Source organism: Scyliorhinus canicula, chromosome 2 (genome assembly GCF_902713615.1).
Source record: "Scyliorhinus canicula chromosome 2, sScyCan1.1, whole genome shotgun sequence".
In the NCBI taxonomy this organism is placed as follows: Eukaryota; Metazoa; Chordata; class Chondrichthyes; order Carcharhiniformes; family Scyliorhinidae; genus Scyliorhinus; species Scyliorhinus canicula.
This window is the reverse complement of record NC_052147.1, coordinates 74,342,652-74,363,258: the sequence shown is the minus strand read 5'-3', so window position 1 is coordinate 74,363,258 and position 20,607 is coordinate 74,342,652. Positions and strand designations below refer to the sequence as shown.

The 20,607-nt window shown below is 43.4% G+C and overlaps 1 protein-coding gene across 1 annotated transcript; it reads left to right on the top strand.

Moving 5' to 3' along the window:
- Positions 1–18,781: 18,781 nt before the first annotated feature.
- nkx2.9 (NK2 transcription factor related, locus 9 (Drosophila)) lies at positions 18,782–19,953 on the top strand. Its single transcript, XM_038790343.1, has 2 exons — positions 18,782–18,983; positions 19,112–19,953. Exons 1-2 carry the CDS (start codon positions 18,782–18,784, stop codon positions 19,654–19,656), a joined length of 747 nt encoding a protein of 248 aa, XP_038646271.1. The 3' UTR covers positions 19,657–19,953.
- The last annotated feature ends 654 nt before the right edge of the window (positions 19,954–20,607 follow it).

Sequence of the window (20,607 nt, the reverse complement as noted above, 5' to 3'; positions counted from 1 at the left end):
AAGGCAGGCTGCTGGGAAACACGGGCTCTTATACTCCGCCTCACTGGGCGGAGCTACCTTACACTCTGACCAATGAAATACAAACCATTGGGCCAATGAGCAGCGAGCCTTCTCCACGAATGGTGGCTCAGCACTCCCGGGTACTGTAGTACCTCCAGTCATACCACCACATCATATTCATAAATATCTGTATTATTATCTTCAGTATTACCCCAAACGACTCTCGGAAAGCTAACTTTTCTGTCATTGCTTGAGCTCAAGTGTTCATTTGACAGTTGTTAGTCATTTTATGTGGATGCTAAATTTAGAATAGCATCAACCTTGGTCTCCTCCTTCAGATATGAATATTTGTATCCCTATTTTAAATTCAACAAATCTGGTTATTGTGAAGGTGGATGTTATTTTAAAATATTTTTGGGAAAATATTGTGTGCGTATAAATGACTTAATTAAGCTGGGCATAGGTTAATGGAGACAGCTTGTCTGGAGAGTTGAGAGATAAAAAGGAGTAGAGGTGTAATGCTTGCAATTGTAATGAAGCAATGGTAAAGTAGATTTATAAGTACATCAGTAAAGTTTAGAAATTTGCATTAGGAGAAAGATAGGGAATTACATTTTCAGGGGTTGAATTACAAAGGGGAGTAAGGAACTGTTACAACTTGCAAATATTTCTTACGCAAACAAGGGCATGTTATTAAATTTCGTTTGACCTGAAAATGGAGCCATAGGAAAATATGAAAGAGTTCAAAGAGGTGCTGAGAACAATGGAATCAAAGATGAAAGGGGAAAATTATATTTAAGGAGCAATGTCAAGCTGAATTGGGGTTGGCTGCCTGTGGGGAAGACACCCTGGAAACAGTTTTGTGCAGAGAGAAGATATAAAGCCTGCAGTAGCCATCCAGAAAACCAGAACAATCTTGGGTTTCGGAAAGCGGTCTTGTTTCTGAAGTTTCTTGGATTTCCAGATCAGAATAGAAATGAGATTGAGAGGTCACGTGGTATACCTTTATTACAGTGATAGCAGTTTTGCCTTGGCTAATATTACTGGGTATTTATCGTTAAACATCAATAAGTAACTATTGCCTGGCAGATGTTTACTGCTCTTTTATGAATGAATTAATCAATACATTATCAAATGCCTTCAGTTGTGGTCTGTTTCACGTTTCCAGCAATTTATGAAAGTGTGCTATTTCTTCTCGCCTTGCTCTTTAATTTTGTATTCTCCAGTTCTCTGCTCATTCTCCAAACTAACTAATCTGTTTACACTGTTATTGCTCTTCTCTTTAGCTTTATACACACGTCAATCATATCTCCAGTCTTTCAGAAACCAAGCTAGTTTATTTCTGAGAGTCCCATAGCATAATATGAGGCCTTAAATCTGAGAATTATCCTAGTTACTCATCTTGCAATCTTCTTCAGTACATCAGTGTTATATTAAAGCCAAGCTGCCTTCAATTACAAACAATATTCTGAATGCAATTCTATTGAATGGTTTAGTTGAAGGGACTTTAGGCTGGTCTCTAAATCACAGGTCACCACCTCCTTGCCCCCCTGCACCCTACCTTCCTACTTAACCTATTGCCTTCTACTATTTTTTAATCATTTACAGGATGTGGGTGTTGCTGGTTAGGCCAGCATTTATTGCCCATCCCCAGTTTCCCTTCAGAAAGTAGTGGTGCGTTGCCTTCTTGAACTGCTGCAGTCCTTGAGGTGTAGGTACACCTACAGTGTTGTTGAAGAGGGGGTTCCAGGATTTTGACCCAATGACAGTGAAGGGATGGTGATATTTTCCAAATCAGGGTGGTGATTGACTTGGAGGGGAACCTCCAGGTGGTGGAGTTCCCTGGTATCTGCTGCTCTTGTTTGTCTAGATGGTAGTGGTCATGGGTTTGGAAGGTGCTTTCTAAGGAACCGTGGTGAGTTACTGCATTGCATCTTGTAGATGATGCACATGGCTGCCACTGTTCGTCAGTGGTGAAGGGTTTGAATGTTTGTGGAAGGAGGAGCAATCAAGCAGGCTGCATTGTTCGGTTGGTGTCGAGCTTCTTGGGTGTTGTTGGAGCTGCACTCATCCAGGCAAGTGGAGACTATTCCATTACACTCCTGATTGTGCCTTGTAGATGGTGGACAGTCTCTGGGGAATCAAGAGGTGAGTTACTCTCCATAGAATTCCTAGCCTTTGACCTGTTCTGGTAGCCACAGTATTAATACGGCTAGTCTTGTTCAGTTTCAGATAAATGGTAACCCTCAGGATATTGATTGAGGGGGATCCAACAATGGAAAGGCTTATGATTAAGGTACCAGAACCATTCCCACTTAACCTAATCTTCCATCAAGTGAGCTGGAGCCTGAACGAGAAGAAAACCCTGCAAATAATAGTCCTGTCAGATAAATTCACCATGTAAAAATTCTTAATCTATATATTATCAATTCATACGTTCACTTCAACAGACTATTATTCTGTACTTCAGCAAAACTTAATAACGCATATAAATTACTGTATATCTTAATAACAGGATGAATATAACAAAAGAAAAGTTATTTGGGGAATAGTTGTGATTTGGAATCAGAGTATTTTTCCTGTGTGTTGTGGATAACTGGTGCTTCCGCTGGGCCTACAGGATCATTTTTGTGAAGTCCTTTGATCACTGACTCCAGTTGCGATGTTAATTCTTTGGGCAGCATGGTGGCACAGTAGTTAGCACTGCTGCCTCACAGCACCAGGGACCCAGGTTTGATTCCACCTTGGGTGACTGCCTGTGTGGAGTTTGCACTTTTTCCATGTGTCTGCATAGGATTCCTCCCGGTGCTCCGGTTTCCTCACACAGTCCAATGATGTGCAGATTAGGTGGATTGGACATGCTAAATTTCCCCTGCGGGTGTGGTTACAGGACAGGTGACAGGGCCTAGGTACAGTGATCTTTTGAAGTGTACAATTAAGAAAGCACCTGGCATGTTGACCATTATTGCAAGGGGGTTGGAGTACAAAAATAAAAGTCTTGCTGCAATTGTTTGGGGCTTTGGTAAGGCCATACCTAGAATATACCTAGATATTTCTGCATTGGAGGTAGTAAACATCCTTGGGATGAGAGGGTTGTCCTATGTTTAGAGGCTGAGTAAATTGTGTCTATATTCTCTGGATTTTCGAATAATGAAAAGTGATCTCAGGGAAACATTCAAGATTGTGAGGAAAGTACTGAGAGGTTGTTTGCCCTGGTTAAGAATCTGAACAAAGGGGCACAGTTTCAGGATGAGAATAGGGTTCAGATGAGGAGAAATTTCTTCAATCAGAGAAGGTTGGGAACCTTTTAAATTCTCTATCCAGTGGGTTATGGATGTATGATCATTAAATATATTTAGGGGTTATTTAGCACAGGGCTAAATCGCTGGCTTTGAAAGCAGACCAAGGCAGGCCATCAGCACGGTTCGATTCATGTATCAGCCTCCCCGAACAGGCGCCGGAATGTGGCGATTAGGGGCTTTTCACAGTAACTTCATTTGAAGCCTACTTGTGACAATAAGCGATTTTCATTTCATATATTTACAGCTGAGATGGTCAGATAGGGCGGGATTCTCCCATACCCGGCGGGGCGTGGGGTCCCGGCAGGGCTGAGTGGCGTGAACCACTCCGGCGTCGGCCCGCCACAAAGTGCGGAATCTGCTGCACCTTCAGGGGCTAGGCCGGCGCCGGAGTGGTTTGCTCCCCGCCGGCCGGGGCCGAAGGGACTCTGCTGGCCGGCGAGAGCCCGCGCATATGTGGGTGCGTCAGTGGCTGCTGATGTCATCCCCGCGCATACACAAGGCGGGGATCACCTACGCATCGGCCATCGTGGAGGCTGACTCGGCCGACGCGTAGTAAAAGAGTGCCTCACTGGAAAACTGACATTCGCAATGCCACTTGGCATTGTCAACCTGGCAGTGTCCACATGTCAGTGACAACCTTTCCCTGGGGAATGTTCCAGGGCACTGCCTGGGCATGGTCCTCTGCCACCCGCCCCCTCCATGGGCTCAATACTTATCTCTACACCCTTGGAATGATCCCTTGACTGCCTCATGCCTGGCCAAACTGGTTGTAAATGGCATCACGTTAGCATCCGGTTAGTATTCCGTATGATGATAGGCGGGGGGGGGGGGGGGGGGGGGGGGGGGGGGGGGAGGTCAGGAGACAGTGCTTGTTAATGACATGCGGAATATATAACAATTAAGTTCCCTGGCTCCCACAGGCGATTCGCACTGCTCCACGGGGCGGTGGGGTGGTCCAACATCCAATCACGCTGGACAGACTTTTCCGAATCTCTCTGGATTTTGAGCCCGCTCCAAATGTCTGACGGGCGGATAGTGCGTGCTCAAAGTTGCCCCCATTGTTTTGTTTAGGCTGCAATTGTAAACAGCGAGTTCACACTTCATACCTATGGGAAATGGCATGAGAATTCATTGTTTAACCTTAATTATAAATAATGTGAACAGATGTGAAGGTTGATTTTCATCTTTCTTCCAGCCCCCCAGATAATGTACAAGAAATGTGATTGATTCGGAGAGAAAAGTGGCGTGAATCCTTTGCACCCTTGTCCACGAATAGCCCCCCATGACTGTTTTGGGGTTTGCATCTGAAGAGAGCACAGCGATGTACATTTAAGGCAAAGAAATGTGGAAGACCTCTGCACTCAACATTCCTCCAATAGAATTGGTTCAATTTAGAGGCAAACTATCCCCGAACCATTGTTACCAATTCTGGATCTGCTTTTGAGATTGTTTCTCTTGAGGGATGGGCTGACATTGCCAAGAAAACTCTTTGTTTTTGGCTTTTTGAATAACATTAACATGTTTAATGCTGCCATTCTTGTTACAGAGCACCATAATTCCTTTCCACATTGTGATAGAGGCTGAGTTCAGTACTGAGACAATTGTCCTTTTAAAATCTGGCTTGTTTGGAGACAGTCAACATGAAATTAGCACAACCTACTTCTTGAGCTGCTATGGTTGGTTATCTAGCCAGTATCTGAGTGCTAAGCAACGGTTCTACCACAGGGTCAGAGTTAGCTGTGTCCCTAAAAATCCAACTGTTCCAAAGCATTTCGAATGACAAAGAAAACTCACAGTGAATACATCACCATCCTATTTCTGCAGCCTCACTTTTCATATCCACACACTCTAGCCCTGTGCCACACTGTTACTAGCTCTTTCAAAGCTGGGCTGCAGGAGCTTGGATTGCTGTTTGAGGTACTTTTGCCAATCTAGCCATGGCATATAGGGAACACAACCTATAAATAAAAAGAAAGACAACAAACATGCAAATCATAACTTCAGCGTTAATTGAAAAATGTATTATTCGCCATCAGGAGATATTTAGATAATTTCAGTGCATACCTGCAAAATGACTTTTAAAACTATTGTACCATGGGGCTGTAATTGTGCAAACTCCTTAAATTTCCTGATGCCTTTAAATCCCAGCATGTGCCCAGAGTCGGCCTTGCCACGGGCGCACCCTCAAATAAACCCACATGCCCATCCTTTCCGTAAATTGTACCCAAGAGCAAGTTCAGATCCTTTGTTCTTGATTCCAACTGTGCACACCTGAAGTATTCCACATTAATCGTTCACAGATAATACAAGAGAAAATTCAGCTCTGTGATTTCAGTTTTTTATTTGTAAACGGTAACGCTTGCATTGCATTTAAAATTAGTAAAAATGTCTATCTAGTTTTAATGTGGGTTGTTTGTTTTGGAATGTTGTTGGCTGTTTTAGAATGTTGTGGATTTTCTCATCTGCTGTGGTGAGATTTGTCATAGCTGGCAAAATGTGAGCAGAGTTTTCAGAGTGGCTTGTTGGCTGTGCATTGATCTGAAGCCTCTTCAATGAGGTGGAAGGTCTTAACTAAAATATTTATTCGTCAGCTTTGTAGTTACAGGGCACCAACCATACAGGAGAAAGTGTCGAGGATGATTTGTATGACTGTAAAAACACTGAGTTAACACTGAGTGTGGTGGAATATGTGCTCCAATGAGTGCCCTCTTCACATGTTAATACTGTAATTTTTCTACTACTTAATGTCTGCCAAACACAATCTAAGATTGCAAAGTATATTGTCATGACATCCTGGGCTAGTGCGCGGTCAATTTCAGCCCCACTTGACCTGGAATCGCAACACAGATGAAATTAGATTTTATTTAAAATGCCAGAGGTCCTTGGTTGAGCCCAATAAACTGCAGAACTAACATTTTATTATGTACAGTACTATAACTAAACGGACAGAAAATGTTATTGAGTATCTACTATCCTTTTCCCAACCCTCACCCTTTCAACTCCCCCCACTTTCTACACACACACACAAACACACATGGACAAACAACATCAAGGGAAAAATAGAAGGATAAAGGATTTTTGATGCACTGGGATGACTTCCAGTTAATGTCTTTCTGAAGTTCAGGCTTTCATTTTGGAACTTCTTTCTTCTAGACTTGAGATGGTTTTCTCTGGCAAGGTTGTCTACTTTCTCTGCAGACTCAGGATCAATTCAGGATTCCAGCAAAGATGTGCCAGGCACTCACTGGTTTTAGAACAATAGAGCAGTGTTTTTCACTTCACAAGCAAGTGAAAGAGTGTTCCTTCTCCTTTCAAAGTGTAAATACTTCTCCTGAGTTCTCTCAGAAAACAACATGCATGGACCAATCACTGAAAGTTGTAAGGAACATCTGCACATTCTCCCCGTTTCTGCGTGTGTTTCCTCCAGGTGCTCAGGTTTCCTCCCACATTCCAAAGACGTGCAGGTTAGGTGGATTGGCCATGCTAAATTGCCCTTAGTGTTCAAAAAACGTTAGGAGGGGTTATTGGGTTACGGAGATGGGGTGGAAGTGAGGGCTTAATGTGGGTCGGTGCAGGCTCGATGGGCCAAATGGCCTCCTTCTGCACTGTATGTTCTATGTAAGGAAGAACATTGGCCCTGGTCAAACTACCAGTTGTCAGTTACCCAATCGAAGCAACATTCCTCGAAAACTGGTTCCTAAGATCCACCCAGTGTTGAAGAGTCTGACCTCTGGCCAAACACGTAGAGAGGGGAAACAATGCATTGGAAAGCACTCTTCTGCTTAAAGGCACATGCCGATTATGGGTCCATGGATCAAAATAATAAAACAACATAAAATAAATGGGAACAAAGGAAATGAACAGGCAGGGCTCTTACAATATATGTCTTCATTTTTAGAAGCATCCATTTTTGGGGATGTGGGCAGCGCAGTGTATGATCTCCGTGTCTGTACAATGAGCTGTGGGCAATTCCCAAAGTAGAACCTCAAGCCTTATTATTATCAAGCCAGCACGGTAGCATTGTGGATAGCACAGTTGCTTCACAGCTCCAGGGTCCTAGGTCTGATTCCGGCTTGGGTCACTGTCCGTGCGGAGTCTGCACGTCCTCCCCGTGTGTGTGTGGGTTTCCTCCGGGTGCTCCGGTTTCCTCCCACAGTCCAGAGATGTGCAGGTTAGGTGGATTGGCCATGATAAATTGTCCTTAGTGTCCAAAATTGCCCTTAGTGTTGGGTGGGGTTACTATGTTATGGGATAGGGTGGAGATGTTGACCTTTGGTAGGGTGCTCTTTCCAAGAGCTGGTGCAGACTCGATGGGCTGAATGGCCTCCTTCTGCACTGTAAATTCTATAATTCTATGAAATAGTTTTTGTGCCTTTTTGGCATCACATTGTGTTGTGGGAGTTCAGCATTTGGCGAGTGAAGATCAGAAATGGAACCTGCAAGATGCATTGGACCTAACCTAGATAAATAACCTGTACTTAAAATTACATACCTTTCTACCTGAAGTACCTTCCTTATCAATATGGTGGATGCTTTAATCCTGCCCACAATATGTTGGATTTAGGAGGCCTTTTAGTGCTGCAAATCTGGACACTGTGGAGTGAGGCACAATGTAGGGTAAACAGGATCCCCTCTCGTGCAAGGATGAGCCTGATACAGTTTAAGGTGCACAGGGTGCATATGACTCGGGCGAGAATGAGTGGGTCCTTTCAGGGGGTAGCAGATGAGTGTAAGAGGTGTGGGCAGGGGCCTGCGAAACACACGCCCATGTTTTGGGGTTGTGAAAAATTGGGAAGATTCTGGACGGGAGTGTTCGCGGTCTTAGCCAGGATAGTGGAGGAGGGAGTGGACCCGGACCCTTTAGTGGTGATATTTGGGGTTTCAGAGAAGCCGGAGCTCATGGAGAGGAGGAAAGCCGATGTCGCGGCCTTTGCCTCTCTGATTGCATGGCGGTGAATTTTACTGGAGTGGCGATCGCCACCGTGGGTAGTGGCTTGGTTGGGTGACCTATACGACTTCCTGCAGTTGGAGAAGATAGAGTATGAGTTAAGGGGTTCTGCAGGGGAGTTTGAGAAAAGGTACGGGATGTTTGTGACTGTTTGAGAAGCTGTTTATTGCAGGGCGGGTGGAGGGTGAAAAAGAGAAAGATTCTGTACAGACTGTATTGTTGATTGCTGGGAAGTGTGCAACCTGTTTTGATACATGTTTGTAATAAGATACATTTAAAAAAAATAAAATTTGGACGCTGTGTGGCCAATTTTCTGGGATAGAATCATAGAATCATAGAATTTACAGTGCAAAAGGAGACCATTCGGCTCATCGGGTCTGCAGAGCACCCCACTTAAGCCCATGCATCCACCCTATCCCTAAAACCCAATAACCCCACCTAATATGTTTCAAGTTAATAACTGTCTCCATAGCGGATGCTTAGAACCATAAATAACATGATCCCAAAAGAAGGATATATGAGTATCTGGTATCTGCCATCCATACACTATGACCATTAGCATCCATTGTGGTGCAGGGAACAGTCATAGATCCCAGTGAGCCACCTGTGATGTCAGTGACAGATATTCCCTGTGGCCTGATCCTGGTACTTATGCCAATGTCATAGGACGGCCTTTCACATAAACTTCAATGCAGTATTAATGTAAGCCTACTTGTGACATAATAAAGATTATTATATTGTTATTATTATAATCATGGTCAAATAATTTTATATGCTTTTAGTATCATATTGGTGTCATTAAGAATCAACAACCTGCATTTGCTTATTGTTTAAAAATAGAAAATCACTTCAGCAATGGAATTACTTAGATGAATGGATCATGCTAAACCAAGGAGAGAGGTTGAAATGGCTGATGGAGAGTTGGACCCAAAATTTTGTGTGTAATTTTAAAGGAAGAGAGACAATTAAAGCTGTGAAGGATATATGGGAGATTTCCCCAGATGATAGGACTAAAGGGGTTGAATGTTCTGCCACTTATATTGGGGGATAGAGGGTGTGGATGCACAGAAAGGCAAACTTAGGCAGGTTAAGGTGGAAAAGGCTGGAGGAGGTTGCTGGGTAGGGAACATTTTGGTAGCCTGTTTGAGAGCAAGACAACTCTGCATGAAATCCAGAATCGTTATTATTCCCTCACTAAAACGTTCAGAGTTCACAAATTCATTTTGTACATTATCCACAATAGGCATAAATGATAACGTTAAGTATTTTTTCATTACTTTATCATGGTGGCAATGGTTTTGTCATGGTCCCTGGAATCTGTCACACAGCAATGCAGTTTGATTGCAACGCTTCTTGAGATAACTCACCAAATTTTTTGACTTTGTGTCATACCATATTCCCATATGACTTTCAGATTTTTAATTGTTTATCCAACATAAAATTTTGGATCTAATTTTTATACCATTTATCCTCTTATTGAAACTGCACATAATAAAACCCATCCAGATACAATCACCTTTGAGATAAATTGTTCTTAATAGTCTTTGTTATTGTGAATGATTGCCATTATTCCTAACCTGTCCCGTTGTTTCCACCTTTCCTTTAATAAAAAAACAGGGATCATCATTGCTCTAATATCTGCCTACTCATTTTTTAAAAAATATTATTTTATTCTTCTCCTTTTTCACATTTTCTCCCACATTTACACCCAACAATAAACAATAATCAGTAACGAATGTAATGTTAATCCCCATATCAATAACAATGATCCTATCCACCCACCAAACCCACAAACATTAGCCCGCATGTTAACATTAACAAATGACAAAGCGGAATCAGGAATCACCCATAGTCACCATTAACACATACAGTCTGCCTCCCCCCAACCCCCAACATGTTCAATGTGATCCAATTCTCGAAAGTGCATAATGAATAACGCCCATGAATTGTAGGATCCCTCCATCCTTCCCCTCAGTTCAAATTTGACCTTTTCCAGCGTCAAGAATTCCAGCAGGGGCCCCCCGGCACGCCAGGGCACTGGTTGGAGAGGTTGATCTCCATCCTCACAGGATCCACCTTCGGGCGGTCAATGAGGCGATGGCTTCAACATCTGCCTCCATGCCCATTTCCCCAGCTAGTCTGACACCCCCAATATGGCCTCCCAAGGGCCCAGGTCCAGTTTCACGTGCACCACTTTAGACATTACTCTGAACACCTCCTTCCAATAATCCTTCAGCTTGGGACAGGACCAAAACATAAGAACGTGGTTTGCGCCCCACCCCCCGCAATGTTCACAGACATCTTCTACCCCCTCAAAGAGCAGGCTCATCCTCGCCCTTGTAAGGTGCGCTCTGTACACCATCTTCAGCTGTATCAGCTCCAACCTTGCACACGAAGTGGAGGCCTTCACTCTCCGCAGCACCTCACATCAGAACCCCTCCTCCATACCCTCTCCCAACTCTTCCTCCCAGTTTGTCTTGATCCCTTCCAGCAGCGCCTTCTTCTCCTCCAAATTAGCCTCGTAAACCGCCGATACTCCCCCCTTCTCCAGTCGCCCTGTCATCAGCATCTCTTCCAGCAATGTGGAAGTCAGCTCTACTGGGAAGCTCTGTATCTCCTTTCTAACAAAGTCGCGAATCTGTATGTATCTAAATATTTCCTCCTGCTCCAGCCCATACTTCGCTCCCAGCTCCTTCAATCCTCCAAAATGACCCTCAAGAAACAAATCTTTTAGTATCCTAATTCCTTTCCCCTCCGATATCCAGAAATTTCCATCCCACTTCTCTAGTTCAAATCTATGGTTCCCCCAAATTGGCATTTCCCTTGACCCTGCCCCCAACCCGAAGTGCTGTCGAAACTACCTCCAAATTCACAATGAAGCTATTACTACCGGACTCCCTGAGTATCTTCCCGGGGCCGTCGGGAGCGGTGCTGTCGTTAGCGTCTTCGATTCCGGCCCCCTACCCAAACTCTCCTCCATTCTGAGCTTACTAATTTTTAAATAATGTTTTACCATCTCGGAGTTCACCAGAATAGCTTCCTGAATTGTGCTCAATTAAAAGTGTGCTATTTCTCTATAATTAAGATAAAACGCTACATACATTATGTTACATAATTAAGGCAATATTTGAAGGAAAAATGTAATCGTGTAGGAATAATTTCTAATTGTAATGATCTATTTTTTAATAAGCTTCATGTTATGACATCGCTAGATTTGTTCTTGGGGTTCCTTCATAATCATGGTTTGCAACTATTCCCCTTCCTCCCATCTTTTAACTATTAATTGTGTTGCCAGTTTTCAGATCAGGTTTGCACCAAGGCTTGAGTTCAGGGCAGCAGCCAATGTGTCTGTGCAGAAGAATGGAAAGTTCAGAAGTTTCCATTGTAGCCACCTGGGTTGGCCACTTCCCGACTTTAAAATGGAGGTCCGCTAAGAATGCAGGGAGAAATGGACAGGCACAGGGAAGCAAGCAGATGCAAAGCTTCCTGTGTATTAGAACTTGCAGAAACCCAGACAGCACTGAAACTAACAACCATCTACATATTGATGAGCGATCCCCGGGAACAATTGGAAACATTTAAGATAATCGAGGCCAAGCCAGACTCCTCGGCGCCAGCGGGAGCCAAGACAAAGGAAGGCCAACGAACATAGAGGAACCGCCCAGCAATCAAGGAACAGCTCCAGTATTGGGGAAATCAAATCAATTGATTGGAACAAGGTCCAGAACCAGGTACGGGGACCGCCCAAAAGGGCGTGAAGCCCCTGGGGACTATAAAATAGAGTCCCCCAAGTTCGATTCATTCTTCTTGGCAGCTCTCAAAGAACTCGACCGTGACTCTCAACTCGGAGAGACTTGCCTAGCAGCTGCACCTACCAAGTAATTGTCCAGTCAACGCACGCAACGAGATAGGCGCTCCTTTTTTTTTAGAGTAGGGAGAGGGAAGGGGAGACCATCAGATGGCATCCCCGTGAAGGGAGCCCCGTCCCAATCCCCGGCTCAAAAATTTTTATTAGGTCTAAAAAGACCGCACACAACCGTCGAGGTGAGATAGGCGCTCCTAACCATTAGTCCATACCAGCTGGAAACCTGCAGACTCAGAATCGAATGAAAGGCCATTTGTTCCCCTGACCTGGTGGGCCAGTTTCCAAAGCTAAGTATTGGCCTTTTAGTGTTAGAGATAGTCTAGTGAGTAGTATTTTATGCATGAGTAGCGATTGACTGTATATAATAAATGTGTTTTGATTTGAACCTTATTAACTGGTGTATTGAGTTATTGATCAGCACTCGAACTTGAACCTCGTGGTGGTATCATAAAGATACCTGGCGACTCTAGAGCAAGGTGATTAAACAGAGCAAATTAAGTAAAGCACAATGAGCAACGCCATACCCCATTGTTCTGGTTTAGCACTGTGGGCTAAACAGCTGGCTTGTAATTCAGAACAATGCCAGCAGCGTGGGTTCAATTTCAGTACCTGCCTCCCCGAACAGGCACCGGAATGTGGCAACTAGGGGGTTTTCACAGTAACTTCATTTGAAGCCTACTTGTGACAATAAGCAATTTTTCTTTATTTTCCTTCAGCATATCCCCATGCAGATCCCATGCTTTGACAATATTTTGCCATCAAAGTTGTCAGAAGTCTATTATTTTTCTAGCATTTCTTTAAATGCCATGTTCAGAAATCCCTACAGGCATTGACCACAGAAGACATTAGGACCAACAGGTCTCCACTGGTTACAAAGTAAATAATACTCATGCTTAATGCCCGCAACTACTGCTGACTCTCAGACAAAGCTGTCTGAGACAGCAGCATCATCATAGGCTCTAGGGATCCTAATAAATTTAACCCAGAGTACCTTAAAATTAGACCAAGTTGTCTAATAATATAATGGACTACCCGAAGGAGCTTGTGGCACAAGGCTTTAGGAACTTCTAAAATCAGAAAGCTAACATGAATATTCTGAATAAGGAGGATGGAATTATTTGTACAGTGACTGTTTTTTACATTCTGATCGGTGGCTTACCCAGGAACTCAAATGGTGTGAGACAACTTTGAAATTAGTTTTTTTTACCTATAGTTCAGCAATGCAATATAGCAACCGGAAGTATCTGTCAATTGCACCTTGCTTGTGAAAACGGGAGGTGTTGCGGTGGGGCGGGTGATCTGAACGAAGCAATAGCAGTTTCCACAGCTGATACTCGAAAGCTGCTTCTTTTTTGGCATTTTTAAAAGACTGTACTTGACAGTAGTTTTTCAGTCAACGTTAAACTCACACCATGCATCTTTAATTTTTAAAACCAATTTCAAATCCTTCTTTGCCTTTCTCCCCACATTGTTACCTTAACTTTCCCATTATTTGGTGTGTTCCAGGCCTACATTGAAATGAACACTGAACAAGCATTGTTATCATGCGCGTTATTCACTGCTGGGATTAATTACGAACTCAAAAAATGTATTTTATTCCTCATTCCAATCCCAAATTGTGCACCTAATAACTATTCACCCGATTTGCATCAATAGCTGTCTGCAGTGTCAGGTGCAGAAACCCAGTTCCCATAGTTTGGTATTTTGACCGAACTCAGTATGTCAATTACTCAATCAGTTGCAAACAAGAAGCCAGAAACAATTTCTGCTGAAAGTGCCATCAGTTGATAACATCGCCCTTCGCGTCCAAAATCCTGAAAGCAGCAGCAAACCTTTGCACATTCACACACGTCCAGAGACTGAAAACCAAATTCACCAGCCGTTTCCATTCTTTAAATAAAAACTGAAACTGCTCAAAACAATTATGCTAATTCTCTCTGATAGTATTTTTTTTGCTGTGGGTTTTAAACGCTTTTTCCTAACTGCTTTGTTACACATCAGGCGTACAACTATATTTTTTAATGGAACTTATTTATATTCCCTGAAAGGCCTGATATTAACTCCTCTGACATTAACTCTCAGTCCCTCCTGCATCTTCTGATTTTCAAGAAAACACCCAAGAAACAATAGCTGCCTTTGACTGCATCTGACCCGCCTATTCCAAAAGGATTTCACCTGATTCCAGACTATCTAATTCCCCAATGAGTATTCCCCCCTGCAGCAACCATACCATCCCACATTAACCTGTGGTTATTTTCGTAGAGGTGAGCAATTCCTTTGGCTCAAATAGGGGCAAGAGCCCTTTAATTCTCTTAATCACTGACACTTGTGTCTGAATGTCCTTCTTTTCACACTTTTTTCCACACTAAACGCGAGTTGCATATGCCAATAAACCGCTGCTTTTTAAATTCAGCTTTTTCTCTCTGGGGGTCATTGCTGTTACATCCAGCTCCTGTGTCTTGATCATTCTGGTGACCAAGACCTCCCATTCGCATCAATGGACAATACATCTTCCAGTTTAAAACTATGTGTACCAATAGAATCATGGAATCCCTACAATGTAGAAGGAGGCCATTCGGCCCAAAGAGTCTGCACCGACCCTCCAAACGAGCACCCCAAGGCCCACATCCCACCTTATCCACCTATCCTTTTGAACACTAAGGGCAATTTAGCATGGCTAATCCAGCTAACCTGCACATCTTTGGACTGTGGGAGGAAACAGGAGCACCCGGAGGAAACCCCGGAGGGGGCAGTGCTAACCACTGTGCCACCGCACTGCCACGACATGTTTGGTTGATTTCCTTTTTTCCCCCCAAAAGGGCTTGTTGTCAATTCCAATCTCAGGCGGAATTAATTTGAAGATGCATATTGCCAACACAGAGGCTTCAAGTTAAACTTGATCATACATAGACATAGAACAGTACAGCACAGAACAGGCCCCTCGGCCCCCAACGCTGTGCCGAGCCATGACCACCCCCTCAAACCCACGTATCCACCCCATACCCGCAACCCAAGATCAGTTCAACATGAACTGAAATGGAAATAAAATATTTGGTAACACGGAAAATGCAGGGATGAATAATCCAAACATTTGCTCATCAAATGAAATAGTACAGCTTAAACATTCAACTCGTTTAAAGAAAGACTGCCTTTCGTCATCACATGATACCTCAAATGCTTCCCAGCTAATAACGAACATAGTTTTGAAGTGCAGTCACTATTGTACTGAAACATGGCAGCCGATTGACACACAACGTGACCACGCGGACAGAAACGAGTCAAACGACCAGACAATCGATTTTCTCCGATATTCGTTCAGGGACAAATGCTGGGCCAAGGAAACTTCTCTTCTTCAAATGTAGCCAGGGGATTTCTCTTTTCGCCTACCTTCGGGGGCAAATGGGGTTTCCCATAACAACACCTCCGATAATGCAGCAACTCCTTCATGGTGGGGTTGAACTATCATTTTAGAGTGTGCGCTTAAATCGCGCCTTCTGACTCAACGACAAGCTGCTATCACTTAAGCCAAGACTGACAACTCAGACCTAAGCGCTGCGGTACAAGAGTTTATTCTTCTTGCAGTTACTAAGTTCAGCTGTCCTATAAATTTAATCCACAATGCAGACATTCAATAGTGCCCTGATTTTATTACAAACGATTGTACAGAGCTCCGGTCTAGCGTGAGAATTGGAATGAGAGCCAATAAAGGAGGCGTTCTATAGTTGGAACCAATTCCACAGCCACCAGCCTAAGATGCTCAGGACCCAAGAAATGACAAGCCTGCAGCTGTGTATTTCACGGTGTATTTCACCTCTCCAGTGCCTATCCCCATTGCCCTCGGTGTTCCCTTAACGCCTGGGCTCCTCAACTCTCTCGCTGCTATTTGCAAAGCTGCAATATTAAATTCATTTTCGCTACCTCACGTTGAAGCTATTACCTCAGGCATCCTTTTGCCCAAATTGAGAGCTGTACCAGCTCCTCTTGGCCACCGTAAATCAAATCTGCAGCATCGCGCGTGTGGAAATCCAATATCTATTTGCTTTGCACAGGGCAAGTGTGCGCCAAGATGATCTTTTACACATACAGTCAAATCTGTTTACTCTAAAGGAAATCTGTGAAATTTCCGACATATTCCAATGGTGATTAAGGTTTTTTTAATTGTATAAACAAAATGGTGCCAACAGGTCCTTTAACTAGGAACTCATTCACCTTTTAGTGTCAAAAGAATAAACAAAGTAGTTAATTGGGATTGAATCTTTAATTGTTTAATATTAGAATGATCCTAGCTATTCATTCTAGTGGGGCTTTTTTGTAAATTTATGGCAGATAGTAGGTGAAAAAAATATTTTAAAACATCCAAATGTTCTTTGCTATCAAAATATTTACCAAAAACAACCCAGGGCGCGGAAATATTCAGGCAACCAGCATACGCTGAAATGTTTTAGACGCGCGCGAAAGTAAACATTTGATGGTGAAGAGTCCTTCAGCCAGTAAGTGTATCTGTTTGCTGATTTCTGCACTCGGCTGTGGTCTCCAGATGTTAAATAGGTTAAAGGGCTACAAAAGGTCATCGAAGCTGTAAATTTGTTTTACCAAGTCGGACTTCTTACTGCACTTTGATTGGACTATGATGGGTAAAGTTGTTGACGCTTGGTTTACCTAGCGCAATCCAAAATGATTTCTAAATTAAGGGCAGGCTTTAACCGTCCTGCCGAAAACGATGCCCATGCCTTTCGTTGAAATCGAATAATGCTGCCACATCATTCGACATCTGCAGAAAGCCAGCATGTTGCCTTCTCCGACCTTACATTACAACGTTTTATTTGACGATCATGCACCATAAGCAATTTCGCGCGTTTATTTCATCGCATTGCAATAACTGTGTTGTCCCCAATGATACCTTGCAGCCGAAGCGAAATGTTAAACACTACAGTTGTAACTATTCCGTTCTTTCATAAAATCAAACAATTTGTGTTCGCTTATTTAATATTACCCAAATCTTAAAAGCAAGTCTGTTTTTGGACTGAACAATTTTAAAAAATACGACTGCACGAGATGTGTGAATCTTGTAAAATTGGGAAATAATTGTATTTGCAATTGACGCGTTAGTTCATCTTTCTTCGCAAGAGTGAATGACCCTTTAATTTTACCTTTTAGGAAATCCTATTTGATTCTAAACGGTATAAGTAATAACTTTTTTTGTGCACTTGGCTGCATTAGACGAGAAGCGAAGTCGATAGCAAGCCAAATCCTGTTTAATGCCATTGAAAACCATGGCAACAAGGAACAAACTCGGACTTATCCCAAAAAGTTAAAGCGCATTGTGCGGGGGCGTCAATCATCTATTATTTGATGACTGAACAAATGCAAAATCTTGACTGGAACAAATGCTTCCAACAGGTCCGGGACGATGGTCTACATTTCCCCCATTGTTTGCAGCCTAGCAGTTGGCATGTATTTGTGTTCTCCCACTTTCGACCACCCAGGACGTTGTGAGGGAGTTTGTGGAGCATGCAACACTGTCACAGCAGCAGGCTTGATAGGTGGCACAAATAGGCCTGGCATGGGAATCTTTGACGGAAGATTACCTACAGAAATTAGCAGAAAGATGGCCAACTCGGGCTTAGTGCCATATTTGCAAGTAGCGTTGCTGAAAGCTCGTCATTTCTGTGTTTGACGAAATACCGAGTGGGCTCAAATGTTCTGGAGAAAGAACGATGTTTAATCAACCCCCCACCCCCCACCTTGCTTGCCGCCAAAGTATTTCTTAATTGGCCTCTGCTGTTTTTAAATATAGACGGACACATTTGGATATTTTACACCCAGGTCATTAAGAAATGTCGAATAAAATGAAACCGATAACAAACATTGTAATTGCTATCAGTCCTCGCTTACCGTTACACCTAGATATGCTGCCTTGCAGTGGGCGTGTTGGATATCGCGGTGTAGTGTAAAGCAGATACTTCGTATCCACTGTCAATTCTGCCATAGAAATTCACACTTCTCGTGGTCTCAGAAAGGGATTTTTTTTTGGGGGGGGGGGGGGATCGAATAAGCATCTTATACGTTTAATTGCAGCAAATACAGCTCGTCCAGTTCACTTAAATAACACTCGCGGGCTAGTTAACAAATGAATAAGTAATTAAATGAACTAGAGAAATCTGTCACTGCTTCTTTACTTTGTATGCAAATAATGGGGGTGGGGGTGGGGTTGGGGGGGGGGGAGGGTTGTGACCACCACTAACCACCCAAGATGTAATTCACTAATTCACTAACACAATTACCATTATCTGTTCGCTCCGTTCTTTGCTAATCAGGCAGAATATGTAATGATGAAGCCTGTTTCCTGCTGTCATTTGGGAAGTACTGGGTAATTCTCTGGCAAGATTACACCTACTCACATTAATGCTTTGGCACTTGACTGATCCAGGTACTTGGTATCCTGTGGTGTGGTCAGACGCGGTCTGGAGGTTGTCACTGTTGACGGTGAAGGGGACTGTTTATATAAACACAGGGCGCTCCCTGTGAAAGGCTCTCTTACTTTTCGCAGCGAGGTACAATTGCACCTCCGTTCGCACCGTGAGGGTCTGACCCCGCTTTAAGCCTACCAAGTGATCTATTTTTTTCCCACTCGGAGATTGGGAGAGGGCCTGGTAAACTGGGGACATGTCGCTGACGAGGGCAAGCTTTACAGTGCGCAGTATTTTAAATTTGCCAGATCAGCAGGAAATCGACCGCCTAAATCAATGGGATGAAGGGAATGGGAAAGCGATGCAATCTGCTGTCATTAAGAAAGAAGTGGAGCAAAGCTCGCAGCACGATTATTCGAAATTATCTTTTCCGGGGTGGCTTGGCTCTGACAAGAATTGTAAGTACATGAATTGGAATTTAGTTCCCCCCTCTCCCATCCCCACACGCCTCACTAACCACGCTGCTTGTTTATTATCTTGTTTTCCAATGAAATATCAATTCTAACCGGAGAACGTTTCCTTCCAGCATCTGATGAGAGTAGCACAGACATGGCTTCGGCGGATTGCATCCAAAGGAAAGGGCCCCCCTCCACGATGAAGAGCGAGAAGAAGAAGAAGAAGAAACGAAGAGTGCTGTTCTCCAAAGCACAGACCTTCGAGCTGGAGCGCAGGTTTGAGCAGCAGCGTTACCTGTCCGCCCCGGAGCGCGAGCACTTCGCCCACCTTCTGAGCCTGACCCCGACCCAGGTGAAGATCTGGTTCCAAAACCACCGGTATAAAATGAAGAGAGCCCGGGTGGACGGCACCTTGCAGATAGATCTAAACCAGCCTCAACTGGTGCGCAGAGTGGCAGTGCCAGTGCTGGTGAGAGATGGCAAACCCTGCCATTCTTGTTCCATTACCTCGGTGCAGATTCAGGACAAGCCGGGCGACACTGTTCAACCCAGTCCCTACACTGCTTTCGCGCTTCATGGCTTCCAGCAAGCACAGCACACAGGACCCTATGGCGTCTTCCCTAGCTATCATTACTTAACACATCCTGTCGTCCGGAGACAACAGTGGAACTGGTGAATCCTGAACACTTTGGACTCAAATTAATCATCTTGTTACTTGATGTGTAAAACAATTACTTACATAGTTCAGCGAGTGGTCGGATCTTCCGGTGTAATTGCATTTTTGGTACATTTTCTTCACCTAGCATTTGGAGGCCCTTTCCTAGACTTTTCCTTGACCACTTTTGCAATACCACCGGCACCTTCACAACATAGCAGAACCCCCTCCTCCAAGGGGAACAGTTCTGACCCAGTAATTTCTGGGTGGAATAGAATCTGGAAAATCTAAACTGTACGTTTTCAGCATAGGAAATGCCAACGAAGCAGTTTAGTACTTTATTCATTGTAATGTCCTAATTGAGAAAATAAAATGGCACAGAACGTAGCTGTAAATTGCTTTATATATTGAGCTATCGGGAGTTTTCTTTGGGGGTGGGGGGAGTTGCAAATAGATCTTTCACTTGAAACTATTTTGAAGGTGTTCGATTTTACAGTCATTGGTTTATTAACATATTATTTTCTAATAAGTGCCAATGTTTATATTTTTGCTTTCTCAATGTAAAATAGTTCACGAACGATGACGCAAGAACTATTTACTGATTGATTCGGTGAACTGTATGAATGGATTTGTCACATCACTTTCAATTAATGCGAAATGTTGCTTTTGAGATTTGACCCGAACTTGCTTAAAATTGGACAGAATTTTAGTATTGGGTAAGTTTTGAGAGCTGTTGGGTTGGAACCATGTTATCTTCTATAGAAGGAAATTGATTAATAAAACGTTATGTAATAGTTGCTCCTGCAAACACCCCACCTGGTTACGCTTTCCTCCTGAATTCTATGAGATAGAATTTTAAAATGAACTTTCCCCTTCATAATCAACGTTATGAAAGAATGCCCACAAGGAGGTCGCATATATACCAACGTGTTAGCTTGGCAAGTTGAATGCAATGTTATAAATTTTATGCAA